The 15938-nt window shown below is 32.8% G+C and overlaps 1 protein-coding gene and 1 pseudogene across 1 annotated transcript; one reads left to right on the forward strand and one right to left on the reverse strand.

Moving 5' to 3' along the window:
- The first annotated feature begins 12605 nt into the window (after positions 1-12605).
- On the forward strand, positions 12606-13140 carry LOC122197166 (uncharacterized; annotated as a pseudogene).
- A 679-nt stretch (positions 13141-13819) lies between these two features.
- LOC111885687 (mitogen-activated protein kinase kinase kinase 20) lies at positions 13820-15392 on the reverse strand. The gene has a single exon (XM_023881930.3). It carries the CDS (start codon positions 15097-15099, stop codon positions 14083-14085), a length of 1017 nt encoding a protein of 338 aa, XP_023737698.1. The 5' UTR covers positions 15100-15392; the 3' UTR covers positions 13820-14082.
- Positions 15393-15938: the final 546 nt, after the last annotated feature.

Consider the following 15938-nt stretch of genomic DNA (forward strand, 5'->3'; position numbering starts at 1 on the left):
AGACACGTTTTTGGGGCTTAAGGGTACTATATATACATGTAGGCTATTAGGGTTTTCAACTAGGAAACCCTAATATGACTGCTTAAGCCCTAAGCAGCCCATGGACCCTTTTAGAATATCCCTTGGACGATTTCTAATGGGTTTCCCCATAGAATTCGTCCAACCTATTATTCCAAGGTAATCCATAGCCCAAATGTAATTATCTTATAATTACAGTTCTAGTCCCTTAAGTTTAATTAATCTCTTTTAGTCACAAAATTAATTATCAATTAATTCTTGACTAATATTAATTAAACAATGTGATTTCTCCTTTAATATATATTATTCTCATAATATATTAATAAATCATAATTAATCTTCTCTCTCTATAATTCATCCTATCAAGTTGCTTTGGTGAAGGCAACCCAAAAGGACCATGCACCATCGGGTCAAGTACATACCAAAATAGTTATGGACTTAGACACTAACCCAACACTCTATTCACCCGGGGCTACAAAGATGTATAGGGATTTGTGACTGAGTTACTAGTGGTCGTGCATGAAGAGAGAGAGAGAGAGAGAGAGAGAGAGAGGTGCTTGACCTGCCGGATGGTCAAGGTTGAGCATCAGAGGCCGCATTGCAAGCTGCAGTCTCTGGAGATTCCCATGTAGAAATGGGAGTAGATCACGATGGATTTTATCACCAAGCTACCAAGGATGACAAGAGGCTTCGATGCTATTTGGGTCATCGTGGATTGATTGACCAAGAGCGCCCATTTTCTAGCGATACGGGAGAGTTCGTCGGCCGAGAAGTTGGCTGATATATATATATATATATATATATATATATATATATATATATATATATATATATATATATATCCACGAGATCGTTGCTCACCGTGGGGTACCGATCTCTATTGTCTTAGACCGTGATATTCGATTCACCTCCCGTTTCTGGCAGAAGCTCCATGAGGAACTGGGCACATGGCTGCATTTTAGTACAACTTATTATCCGCAGATAGACGACTAGAGTGAACAAACCATACAAACTCTCGAGGATATGCTGAGAGCCTGCATTATTGACTTCGGTGGGAGCTGGGACTCCTACCTACCCCTTGCAGAGTTTTCCTATAACAACAACTTTCATTACAGTATTGGTGCTCCACCATTTAAGTTGTTGTATGGACGGAGATGTCGCACCCCAGTCGGTTGGGGTGAGGTTGGTCACAGGGTGATGGGACGGACTGATGTAGTTCTGCAGACTACCGAGAAGATTCAGCAGACCAGATAACAGTTGCAGACCGCTCAAAGTCGGAAGAAGAGTTATTCCGAGAAGAGTTAGCATTGGTGGGATGAGTATCAACAAATATTTTCGGAAGGGGACTAACGACCTTGTTTTGAGCTACGGAACTAGGAGGATTAAAAGGCCTCTTAAGAATATTAACAAGTGTAAAGGTGTTGTGGTTCCTAGTGGATGGGCTCACAGTCTGATATACTTTCTTCTTAGAATTCTCAATGAATCTGGAGTCATGCCTTGACCTAATTTCCTTTTTAAGTGCATTTTTGGCTTCTCACTTAGGATCGACGACATCTTTCCTATTTAACGATGGTTTCTTCCTGGAGTCAGATGATGACTTGGAAGTTTGGCCTGCTGATGGATTGTTAAACTTAGTCTTGATTAACACTAAGGTTGTTTTAAAATCATTTGAGAATTAGAAACACAAGAGTCAAATGAATAATCTATTAAGATTTCTTCTTTGACGTCACTATCAAAAGATGCCTAGACAAAATCTAATTTATCTGAGTGAGGTCCAGTTGTCTCAGAAATTATTTCCTCAACAACACAATTGTTAGGAGGATTGTGGTTTGGAACTTGAACTACAATGCTAGGGAGGGATTCCGAAGTCGGATTCAGGTCCAGGGGTATCAGAGGTGGAAGAGGCATGGAATCAGGACACTTGATAACTATGGGTTGAAACTCAGGAATCAGAGATGAATATCGGTACGAGGTCTCAGGAAGGAGTGACAATGGTGAGATAGGGGTATCCGAATATGTGTGGTTTGGAACGTCTCCCATACAAATTAGATCTTGTAACTCCTTCAAGGGACGAGCAATTGGTTTTGGAAAATCGCTTCCGAGACCAAGTGCTTTGGACCAAGGATGACGAAAATTATGAGTCATCCATTCAGTGGCTTCAAGAATGTCTATGGCATAATTCAAGGCATCAATTGTGGCATTCACACGTTTGTTATCAGAAATTAATACATGCCTTTCAGAATAAGTGATTTCACATTTTTCTTTAAGAATGATACATTCATCTTGTACCATTACAAGTTCACACTCTAACGACTCTATTTTAAGCTTCCTATCCTCAAAACGTAACTTAAGACGAATCAATTCACTTTCCATCTTCTCACTTGCTTCTATGGTAGACTCATAGGCTTTATAGATGATGTTCATATCTAATTGGATCTGGGTTAGATATGGTTCACAAAGAGATAAATCAAAATTATTATCAGTAATCATAGATTTTACCTATTGAATGATGCTTCGACTTGGTGGATAATTTGTTGTCATGTAGCTAAAATTGGACTCAACATCTTCATCATCTCCTTTTGATCCAGATGACCAGTAGCCTTCATCGCATTCGATTGTTTATCTGGCCATAAGACACATGTTTCTTCTAGAACTCACATCATCTTCATCTCCAGTTGACCAATATCCTTCCACATCTCTTGACACAATGATGACGAAATATTTTTCACTTGCAGCCATTTCTTGGGCTCAACGGGCATAGTAAAAAAAGTCCTTGATCTTTAGTTTTTGTATGACTTCATCCATACAATCCTTGGAAAAAGTGATTTCCATGACCACAAATGTGACAAATGACCTTCGGCTTGTCTGACTTTGGAATCTCACGGGATTCTGAGGAGTGACTTGGTGTCGACATGTTTGGCTTGTAGATAGGTGGATTTTCTAAGGGTTTGGGAAATGGTTGGGGATTAATTTGATAAGGAGATTGGAAATGGAATTGGTATGGTTTGTGAGTGGGGTTCCATGGTCACTTGTATTTCATGGATAGTATGACAAACTCTTGTTGAAAGCGAAGTTCGAAGTCCATCGCTTCAGGATCAAGGTCTCCATCAAACTGATAGTTAGAATTAGCAAGAGCAGGTAGAGTTGGTGGCTAGGGTTGAACATATGGAATAGGTGGAATAACAGTTTTGAAAGGGTCTGAAACAGAAGGGTTCAAGACTTGAGGATCAAAAGAACTAATAAGAGATAGAGGACCTCCTGAGAATTCTCTCAATGTTTGAGAAACATTTGATTCATGTCATTGAAACACATCAACAATTAGTAAAGATCCAACTTCTTCAGTGATCCATTACTCTGAAGACACGATTTCACATTTCCCCATCCTTTACCAAGACTATTTATGAACTTGAGATTGTATTCCGACGGAGTTCGGACAATCCCATGAGCTGTCATGTTGTTGATGAGGATTCAATATCTGTTGGAAGACAAGGCAACTGATTTACCTGGAGTTATGGTGAAAGTATCGAACTCGTTCACGACCGAAGTCAACCGCTTATCCTTCATGTTTTCTGATCCCTCGAACATGTCTTGGAGAGTGACCCAAATCTCTTTAGTAGATTTGCACAACTTAATGTGCTCAAAGAGAGAAGGAGGAACACCAAACACCATCTCAGAAAATGAAACTTGGTTTGGATGCAGTTTCTCTATGTCGGTAGAAGTGAGAGGTTCCTGACGATGTTCATCTTGGCTCAAGAGAGTTGTAGCAGCATCTCTTACAGTTTGTCTGACCGGAACATGTGGACCTTCTTTCACGGATCTCCATATTTCTTCACCTTTTTCCTTACCAAGTAAGAACCTTTCCATTATGACTTTCCAGTGATCATATTCTTCAAAAACTAGCAGTGGGGCACAAGAAGGGCAATCCACGTTGTTTTTTATTTGCATTGAATACATTTGTTGAAATTTAGGAGCAACCATTGAAGTTAAGATATTAGAGAAGAAGTGGTATAGAGAAGAACTTTTATCCTGAACACATAAATGACTGAAGTAACAAGGTAATTTCAAATCAACTATACTATGTTCTTATGGATTCAAAGGACAACCACTCAAGCTCTGATACTAATTTTGAGAACAAATAATCAATATGCATGGACAAGGTTTGAAAACTCAAACCTTGAGCTAATCTTTAAGATCAACATCTACTCTTAATAAAGGTTCCATTTGAATCTGGTAATACCAGTTAAGACTTGAAGATGATATTCAACAAAGTATTCAAGATAGTAAATGAAGAAAACTTAGAGTATAATCAAAGCAAAGATATTTGAGGAACAATAAGATTGTTGTGAAAGAAGTTTGACTTGAAGGAAAAGTGAATATGACGTGAAGAAAATATTTGCTATTCTTAGTATAAAACTTGAATTGTTCACTTGTATTAATGGTGAAAACGTTCACTCCTTATATAGTGAAGGAGGAACATGGTAGAAACTAACAAACATTTGTAGGATTGGATAATACTCAGTGTTTGACAATCTGATATCCAAAAGATACATACAGAAATGTCCTATCAAATGTTACATCACTAATAAGATAAACAACATTAAATGCTTAGACAGGCTTCTAATCTCGAAATTGACCTTCATCTCAAAATGATCTTTATCTCAGAACATCTACACATCTCTGACTTATCTCAGACTCAACTGACATCAGAACTTGAGTGATTGCTAGAGGTTCACTATTCATGTTTCAACATATGTTTGTATAGGTCAAAGCAATCTGGATGCATGTGGTACAATCATTTAAGCGATTATTTGACAAGTAAAGGGTATAACCAAATATTGTCTTGGTTTGTAGATTGAGCATATGTCTAACGTAATACTTGTGCATCCATCAAATTATACACAAAGAGTCTTCAAACGTTTCAATATGGACTATACCAATCTTTTAAGCACTCCAATGGCTGTTAGATCATTAAATATTGACAAAGATCCATTTTGTCCCTATGAAGAAAATGAACAAGTCCTTGGTCTAGAAGTATCATATCTTAATGCAATCGGGGCCTTTATGTATCTTACCAATTGTACTAGACTTGGCATTTCGTCCACTATAAACTTTCTAGCAAGGTTCAGTTCATCCCCGACAAAAAAGACATTAGAAATGGATCAAGCATATTTTTTATACGTTCTAAGAACTACTGATTTAGGGTTAATTTATCATAACAATTCAAAACAATGCTTGATTGGTTATGCAGATGCAAGTTATATGTCTGGCCCTCATAAAGCTAGATCTCAAACTGGATACATATTTATTAATGTAGGTACTGTAATTTTCCGGCGTTCTCAGAAGCAAACACTTGTTACCACATCATCAAATCATGTTGAAGTAATTCACTAAATGAAGCTAGTAAAGAATGTGCATGGTTAAGATCGACGACACAACTCGTTTTAACTTCATGTAGACTTGAGAAGGATATAGGTCAAACTTTAATATATGAAGATAACTCAACATGTGTCACTCAGATGAAAGAATGATATATCAAGAGCTATAATACAAAACATATACCTCCAAAATTCTTTGAGTATACTCAAGAGCTTATAAAAGTCCATCAAGTTAAGATAAAATATGTTCAATGTAGCAACAATGCAACAAACCGTTTATGATGGCACTTCATGCTACAATCTTCAGAAAACATGTCTATAACATCGGAATGAGGGGGGGGGGGTCAACTATATACTGCACTCTTTTTCCCTCCGCTAAAGTTTTTATTCACTTTGTTTTCTTTAACAAGGTTTTTAATGAGACAATATTTCAAAGTTGAGCTCTGATTTAAAATGATGTCATCCGAGGGGGAGTATTTTAAATTGTTGGATGACAATATTTTCTACCTTAATCCTAATCCTAATAAATAAGTAGAACTCTGCCACGTGTCAATCTATTAAACCCCCAAAATCAATTTTTCCCGCTCTTTTATTTATCTATATATTTACGTAAATGCCATTAATTCCAAATGCAATAAATCCCGGAAAATCAGCAATGAAATGCTTTCAAAATATTCAACCAATCATTTTAAATGAATAAAAGTTATGGAAATAAATTGAAAAATTAGTTTAATCAATATTCAGATTTGAAAATTCCGATTAAATTTGAAAGTTTGTTTACTTTGATTGAAAATTAAATCCCTAAAAATCTGCATTGTTATTCTTTGCAAACACAATCTTCTATATTCTTTGCAAACGTAAATACAATTCATACGTTTTTTTTTTCTTTTTACCATCCCGCTCCATAGAAATTCTGCTCCATAGAAATCTTTTCAAGCGTATTCTTCTTCATTCTTCTTCATTCTGCAATGCTTCCATAATCAAATATCAGGTTAGTTTATTAAAATATCTATCATTTTGTCATTATATGAGTGATATTCTTCTTCTTCTTTTTCCTAATTCTTCTTAATCATCTTCTTCTTCTACCTATTCAGTTAAAAAGACGAAAATAGTAATGAACCTGAGATCTTGATTTTGTTTTTAAAAAAATTCAAATCTGCTTCAGATCTGAAGCTTTAACTATTACAATATGCATGAATCAAATTACATAGTTCTTCACTTTTCATGAAACAAAATACATTGTTATTTACTGTATTTGTTTAATGTAGTTTATTATAACTAAATGGTATATGTGTAATTCCATAAATGTTCCTCTTCTTTACATAGTTTTATTGATCTTATATTGATCTATGGCATTGTAATTCAATAAAAATCTTATTTATTTATATCGGGACCATATAAGGATGTTTTATTTATCACAGACCATATATCAATATTTTTTTTACAATGAAATGATATAAAATATTAGCTTTTTTAATTTTTTATTTTTACAAAACCACTTGCAGGGGCATAATGGTCATTTATGTTTGTGTTTATATGTTTTTGTTTGTGTATGTATGTATATCTGTGTGTGTATATGTATCACTTTGCCACATAACATTCTCTTAGCATTGTACTTTAAGATAATATAAGATGATACACAAAATATTAATGTGTATATTATATGCATGTGTGTTGTGTTTGATGTGTGTGTGATGGTAGGTTTATGTTCAGAAATTATACATTAGTCTATAAAAAAAATGAAACACTAAATTTAGTATGTAAATTCACATACATAATCAGTGTTAAACTGTAAATCCGAAAATGCCATTAGTTAAATCAGGCAAAATAAATACGTAAAAAATTAACATAAAAGAATGCAATCAAAAAATTAAAAATTAAAACAGAACCAGGGCAATTTATATTTTTGTTCCATTTTATTATAAAATTTTTTATTCAATCTAAAAAAATATCTCATATGAATTATTGGTTTTTGTTTGTATTAAATTTTAGTATAAAAATATTTTTGGAATTTAGAAAATGATTTCATATGAATTAATGGTTTTTATCATGTGCGCATTTATAATTTTTCAGTTTTAGTTGTTAGTTAGGATGTTTTGTACCTTCTTGAAGTTTGCTATTTTCACTTACAATTCTATATAAGTGCATACGAGTTGAAAAAGATACATGAAGCGGTATATTATTCATATCTTAAAATCAGAAAACATTTACTTTTTTTTTAATTTATTAAAATATATGTTACAGGCCGAAGACAGTGATGGACTATTTCCAATGCAACTTAATGTTTTGAAAAACCGCAAGTTTGGTTTTGCTGTAGATATTACATAATACAATTTCAACAACTATAATAACATCTACACAGTTCTCAGAGTTACAGAAGATATGTCCATTGTTTCTGAATTGGAAAGTAAAATAGAACTTATGGTACATAAACTTTTATTGTTGAACATTTAAAATTCTTAATTGTTTAAATACATATGGAATAACATATTTCCATTTTATTTTTTAGAGTATTCAATCTGTCTCCTTAAATCAAGTTGCTTTGGAATCAGATGATGTTGTACAGCCTGTTCAAAAGGTTTTTCAATTCATTTTATTAACTTTTATTTATATTTAATTTTTCGAATTAAACACTTATTATTTTTTTTAAATTAGGATGTGATCTCACAAACAGATGAAAGTTTTACACCCTCAACAGTTGATAAGTCAACTGCAACAACTCCTAGCAATATATCAAATGTTTTGAAGCCTAACCTCCAATAAATTTATGATGTTGATTCTGGAGATGATTTGAGTTCAACTAAGGCTAAAAGAAAGTCAACAGGAGAGGAAATTGCACTCATAATTCCAAAAATGGAGAAGTGAGTTAGTATTGGTTATAACACACATTTAATACATTTTGATCATTTTTTTTGGTTTTAAAGATATTTTCATTGCTTGGTATGATTCTTATTTTGGAATATTTAGGATGTCAAATATTATTGGTTTTTAATAATTTTGGATATTTTTATTGTTAAAAATTGGAAAAGTTAGTTGATTTTGGGTTTAACGCAAATTTAATATATTTTGAAGTTTATTTGCTTGTAAAGATAGCTTGAATTATTTCTTATTTTTTTTAATTTTGAATATTTATGATGTCTTAATGTTAAATAAAATCAACTACAGTCTTTGATTGTTTTCCTAAACAGTATTTGATCTTCTACTTACACTTAGTGGTATCTTTAGTTGTTGTAGCTGTTTCAACTTTGGTTGATTTTTCCCCATAACAACTTATGGTAGAGGGGTTCATTTGTGCTTGAGAGTTCATTTGGTTCCACTTTGGCCGGTATTGCCCACATTTTATTAATGTTCATATGATTTGTTAATTACCCAAAACTTCATATCTTAATATTGAAAAAACATGTGGTTTGATATCATTTTTTTTATATTTAAAAAGAAAAAAAATGAATTTTATATGTTATGTCTTGAAATAATGACCATTTTACCCCTGTTATACTTATAAAAGTTTACCCTACCATACAAATGAAAATTGCTTTATATTTGAATTATATTGTTATTACTTGGTATATTTATCAGAGTACAATGTTGTAATAATAATAAATGAAATTAGGATGCTAAAATAATCAAATTTTCGAAATACATTTTTATTTCTAACATTTAGCTCAATATTTAACAAAAAGTGACATAAAAAGAATACCTGTTCATTAATAAAATGTGCTGAAACCGACTATTGGTGAACATGACTTTAGGGTCATGACTTTTCTCACAAATGTTTGTTCCTCTCACTAAAGTTTGACCAGATTTGCAATCTAAAGAACAGGTAAAAAGAATGCAATCAAGAACTTTAATTTAACAAGATTACTTGAGTAAATACACTTATATATTAAAAACTGAATCACATGTTCATGTCTAGACTTAGCAAAAACACCCATTTGACCAGCACACTCTATGGCATATGATAAATGAACACTTTCACCATGACAATTCTGATAATTATAACGTGAAGGGGACATTACATTGAAAACTTCTAGCGTTTGTCCTTACTTTAAATTTAGTAGTATAAATTTCAAATAGTTGTAATATTAGGCTTCTTAAAGTTATGAAAAAGAAAATTACTGAACAAATTTGGTGTGAAGGTTTAATAATGAGTCAAGTATGAGCTATTTTTTAGAAATCTTAAAAGTGCATTGCCTTATAGAGTTACAAAGCTACTTTGGAGAAAAACCACAAAGTAAGTAAACAAGCTCTTAGAGTTAAATTACACAAATTTTGGAAGAACAAGAGCCTAGGCACTAGAAATGCCCTACCAATATAACTTGGGTAACACTACTTACACATAAATATAATAGAAAACACCTAAAGAAGTAAAACCCTAAACATACCCACAAGAACCCGAACTGATTAAAACACCATCATAGAAATAACTCCTACTAAGATCCCAAAAACAATAAATAGTTAAATAAAAAACAAAAGATCAAGGGTAAAATGGGTCGTTTTCATTCCTTGAGGAGGAATGAGAAAAAAAACAGGGGGGCTACAATGAAGATCTTTTATAAATTTCGTATATTTATAAAAGATCAAGGGTAAAATGGGTCGTTTTCATTCCTCATTTGTCTTCTTTATGTTAGGAAATAATTGATTTTCGCACTGGAAGAAGGAGAGCCTACCTTTGGATCGTATTTTTTCATCTTCATGGAGATCAAATCGGACTAGGAGACGGCAAAGTAGATTAAATCTTCTAGGTTCCCTTTCATGGTATGTTGATTGCGATCGCTTGTGGGGGAATAGAGGAGAGTCGTTGACGGCTAATCTTCGACGAAAGTGTATGGAAGATTCGAGTCGTTGTAAGGAGGTAGTTGTTGGTAGAGTATTGAGATTTCTATTGCTGGAGTTCTTTCTGCGACTACACTACAAGTGTCCGCTTCGACTAAAATTTATCTGACTCCGACCCATATCTACATTTGTATCTGAATCCAACTCATGTTAACTTTAATATTTTTATTTAAAGTCTGTTATACACAATATAAACAAATATAAAATTTCTATTTTATATTATTTAAAATTTTAAAGATTTCAATTGATTCTATTTTTTTAAAAATATTATACATGACTAAATTAAAATTTTTAAATATTGTTACACATTTTAATAAATGAATTCATAAAGGTAATTTTTTAAATACATTTACTTTATTATTATTAGTTATTTAATTTTAACTAACTTCAATTGTATTATATAAACATATTTTTTTACCTAATTACACATTTCATATTCTATTATATGTCTTCTTATGCAGAAAATAACAATAACATGTACCACCTGCAGGCCAGAGAGAAAAGAAGACAAAGAAAAATATATTTGGAAAATAAAAGATTGAAGAAAATAAAAACAACATCGAACTTTCCAAGTACTTCATTACATCTTCTGTTCAAAAATTCCAATAACTGTAACCGTATTAGTATTTTATATTTTATTTTTTACTGTTAAATAGTTGTATACATATATTTACAAGTTTTATAACTTATTTGTATTTGCAGTTCAATTAACCAACATTGTTCGTCAAACTCACAATGTCAATTCATTTACAACACCTACAATGCATAACACAACCATACAATACTGTTTGACCTAAACTAGGTGAAACATATTTCTTAAGGATTCTTTTAAATAAAGTAAAGGACGAACATCATTTGATGATATTCGCACGGTAAATGGTTAAAAACATTCTTCCTTTAAAGATGTTTGTTATGCACTCGGGCTATTAGATGATGAGAAGGAATACATTGATGCAATTAAAGAAGCAAGTCATTCTGGATCTGGTTTTTATCTATGCTTTTTATTTGCTACATTATTGATGTGTAATAGTATGTCAAAACCAGAGGTCGTTTGGGAAAATACATGATAATATTTGGCAGATGGAATTCTATATAGCCAACGACAAAGATTTAAGTCTGCAGGTATAACATTTTTTCTTATTTTTTTTAAATTAATTTATTTTTATTATTCAACAACCATTAAATAATTATTAATAAAATTATTAAATATCGACGACATATTTTATTGATTATTTAATATTTTCGTGTAGAATTGTCACTCGGAGTAGATGAACTTAAGAAATAACTTTGTTCGAAATACAACAAATTTTACTTCGAAACAATTCTACTCTCAAAAACTTCAAAAACATGCCATACCCAGATGTTGAATCCGTTTCTTCTTTAAACAATCGGCTTATCACCGAGGAGCTAGATTACGACGTTCCCGTGATAAAGAATGACTATGATTGTATGTTTCTTGCATTAACAAATGAGCAACGTAACATTTTCCTAAACATCATGAGTGCTATTCAAGAAAATAAAGGAGGTGTCTTCTTTGTTTACGGTTATGGTGGAACGGATAAAACTTTTTTATGGAAAACAATATCTGCAGCAATTAGATCTGAAGGAAATATTCTATTAAATGTTGCTTCAAGCGGTATTGCTTCCTTATTATTGCCCGGTGGTAGAACAGCACACTCTCGATTTATAATTCCATTTGAGCTTACAGAGGATTCTTTTTGTAACATAAATCCAGACGGTGAGTTGACAAACTTAATAAGAGAAACCTCTTTAATAATTTGGGATGAAGCACCTATGGTCCATAAGCATGCATTTGAAGCTTTAGATCGAACTTTGAAGGATTTATTAAGGTGTGTAAATTCAACCATCTCAAATATTCCATTTGGAGGGAAAGTTATTGTCTTTGGAGGAGATTTTAGACAGATTCTACCTGTTGTTCCGGGTGGCAGTAGACAGAACATTGTAAATGCTTCTTTGAGTTATTCATATTTATGGCAACATTGCAAAGTCTATAGATTAACAAAAAAACATGAGGCTAACCGTTGGAAGGGATCAATCAGATATAGGAAAAATAAGAGATTTTGCAAATTGGTTGTTGGATATAGGAGAAGGAAAACTTGGTGGTCCGAACGACGGTGAAACGATTATCGATATTCCGGATGATATTCTCATTAATGATTCACATGATCCTATAGGTTGCTTAATTGAGTTTGTATATCCGTCAATTTTAGAGAACTATAGCGATATAAATTATTTCCAAGAAAGAGCGATACTTGCTCCAAAAAATGAAGTTGTCCAGGAAATAAACGACCGTCTGCTTAGAAGTTTCCAGGAGATGAAGTTGAATATTTAAGTTCAAACATCATATGTGAATCCTAATATCTCCATGATCAATTTGATTCAAATTTATACTCTCCTGATGTATTAAATGGTCTCAAAGTATCCGGTTTACCAAATCATAAGTTAGTTTTAAAAATTGGTGTTCCAGTAATGTTACTGAGAAATATTGATCAGAAAAACGACTTATGTAATGGCACAAGACTATAGGTGTTATCATTGGGCAAACGTGTTATTGAGGCACGTATAATAACTGGAACTAATATTGGAAATCGGACTTTTATTCCAAGAATGTCTTTAACTCCATCAGAAAAAAAAGATTCCCTTCAAATTCACAAGAAGACAGTTTCCTTTGGCCGTATGTTTTGCAATGGCTATTAATAAAAGTCAAGGACAATCGTTATCAAAGGTTGGTTTGTTTCTGAAAGATCCAATTTTTTCACATGGACAATTATATGTTGCCTTATCTAGAGTTCAGAGCAGAGAGGGATTAAAATTATTAATTTTAAATAAAGATGACAAACTCACAAATAAAACTTCCAATGTTGTTTATAAGGAAGTTTTTCAAAATTTGTAGCCAACTTTTTTTTAGCATATTTTATTCATTTTTAGCAAATCACACTTAATCCATCATATTACTGTATTTTTTTTATAGTTATGTATTGTTGTATTTTATGTTAATTTCATTACACACATTCATAATGCATCATCTGCATGTGTCCAAGAATAATCATGCATAAAAAATAAGAGTTTTCAAAAATCTTCATTCCTAATTAAATACTTCTCATTTAATTTGTAATTAAATATTTACAAATACATTTTTTTTATAAGAATGCAATATTAAAATTCATAAGTTCTCAGAATTAATGAAATATAATATTATTAAATAATTAATTTTTAAATTCAATTCAAAATCAACATCCGTGGGTTCTACGGGTTTTAACCTAGTGTTAAATATGTGTAAGAGTTATTTTTAACTTTTAACGACAAATATGTCAAACATGTGTAATAATTCTTAATTATGTCTAGTAATTTTACTAGTATAAAGAACACCATTATAAATGAAAAATACATATCAATTTAAATACATTTACAGATGAGCAAATTCTCTTCAAATCTTTCTTTTTCTTTCCTAAAATTTTAGTTTAGTTTTACTAATCTTTTTTTAATTACGTCGAATTTACAAAACTTGAGTGATAAAAGCTCAAGCAATCGAAAAGAAGCCTTTTTATTCTTTTTTTTTTTAAAAGAAAACTATATTATATTTCATTAGTACTTCGATTATTCAATCTAACATTTCCTACTTTCACGGTACAAATGCTTTTCTATTTACAGAAAATAATACATTACAATTAAATAATTTAATTTTCCAAAAAAAAAAAAAAAAGAACAAACCCTTCACTGAAGTCATCCTAACAAAAAGCTATGTATACACAAATTCGTGGCCAAAATTCAATTAACAAAAACTTCGGTGTCAAAATTTTAATTATTTGAATCTGCCACTTAGAAATTGCTGGCATCATCTTACTCTCATCCACCTGCTTGAATCACTCCAGTTGGGCCCATCATCCACCGTCAGCCGCCGTAATCTTGTCGCCGGAAAAATCACCGGCACCAAATTTGAGAGTTCCGGTGAGGGTAATTTCGTCATTTCCAACAACTCCGCTGATTCCCAAACCGTAAAGTCAAAAGGGTCTCGTGGGGAGATTGAAGGGCTACAAATACAATCTTCTGTTTCCACCTTCGATACAAAAGGATGATTCAGAAGCATCTCAGCCGTCCATCTTTTCCTTGGGTCTTTCAAGAAACACTTCCCAAGAAAATCTTTTCCTGCAGATGATAAATTCCCAGGAATCTCCGGGATTTCTGTGCCAACGCCGATTTTAAACAAAAGGGCGCCAATGTCAGAGCAAAACCACGCCGGATTTCCGGTGATCATCTCCGCCACCAAACAACCAAGTGCCCATATATCCGACGGTGGCTCCTGCTCACCACTAACAACCGTCTCCGGTGCCATGTACATCGGTGTGCCTCTAATTTCGTATTTTGACTTTGAATCTCCGGCGACCTTCTTCGCTAACCCAAAATCAGCGATCTTTACGTTGGCGTTATCACCTTCGGAGAGTAGCAGAATGTTTTGGAGCTTGATGTCGCAATGAACAAACCCATTCCGGTGAATAAACTGAAGTCCTTTCAAGATCGAATTTGTATATCGCCGGACTTCCGACAACAGGAAGTTTCCGAAAATCTTCAAATTGTAAGATAAATCGCCACCGGAAGCGTACTCCAATGCAATATTGTAAATCTTGATGCCATTTTCGACGGTGAAACAGTCTCCGAAGCAATGAATGATCTCCGGGCAATTGGTAAGCTCAGTTAAGATATGTTTTTCGTATATCAGTGAAGCAGAGTGAGACACGCCACATGATTTGATCGCCATTAATGGCGGAAGATTTGAGTTGTGGGTTGTGGGTTGTGCTAGACTTATGGTAGCAAAGCTTCCATGGCCGATCGTCTTGCCTCTTACCCACTCCATTGTGAATCGAACGATGGGGTGTTTGAGAGGTGGAACTATTTATAGGTCATCGGAGTGTGCAAATTGCAAAATATGATCTTTATTTGGATTTGGATTTGTATTATATTCGCCGACTTTCTTATTTAAGAAAGGATAGCTTTATTGTTAAGAAAATCTAACTAAAATAAGCAATAACTTATTTTATGTTTTATGTATATTTTAGTCGACATTTGTGACTGTGATAATAATCATGTTTCATGTATATTTTAGGTCGACATTTGTGACTGTGATAATAATCATGTTTTATGTATATTTTAGGTCGACATTTGTGACTGTGATAATAATCATATATAAATAAGATTTTATATTTGATATGTTTTGCTTGTGGATATCACTATAGATAACAAGTCATTGAACGAAATAAAGTTACATTGGACACTTATAATTCTTTTTTACACAAGTACTCCCACAATCTCATTTGCACAATCTGTCTAGACACAATCTACGTTGAAACCATTTGCATTAGGCAGTTTTGCCACCATGTGCCCAAAATTGGACTTACGCAAATTTTAAGCCGGTCTTGTATCTTTTGTCCAAGTTTTTCCGCTACATCACAATCACAAGGAGCCTAGTTCCTTAACCCTAGTTATTAGTCATATCCATGGTCAAACTAACAATATATTAGACTTGACGGAGTGACTCGGTAAAGAGCTAGGCATAGCCTTGTTGGCTTCGGTGCACACCGCACCACCAGTTCGGCGAGGGCACTCGGCTAGTGTCCACCAATGAAAGAGGAAATATTTAATTTTAATATATATATATATATATATATATATATATATATATATATATATATATAT

Source organism: Lactuca sativa, chromosome 3 (genome assembly GCF_002870075.4).
Source record: "Lactuca sativa cultivar Salinas chromosome 3, Lsat_Salinas_v11, whole genome shotgun sequence".
NCBI lineage: Eukaryota > Viridiplantae > Streptophyta > Magnoliopsida > Asterales > Asteraceae > Lactuca > Lactuca sativa.

Coding starts and splice junctions, on each gene's coding strand:
- LOC111885687 (XM_023881930.3), bottom strand. CDS start 15,099: ATGGAGTGGGTAAGAGGCAAGACGATCGGCCATGGAAGCTTTGCTACC.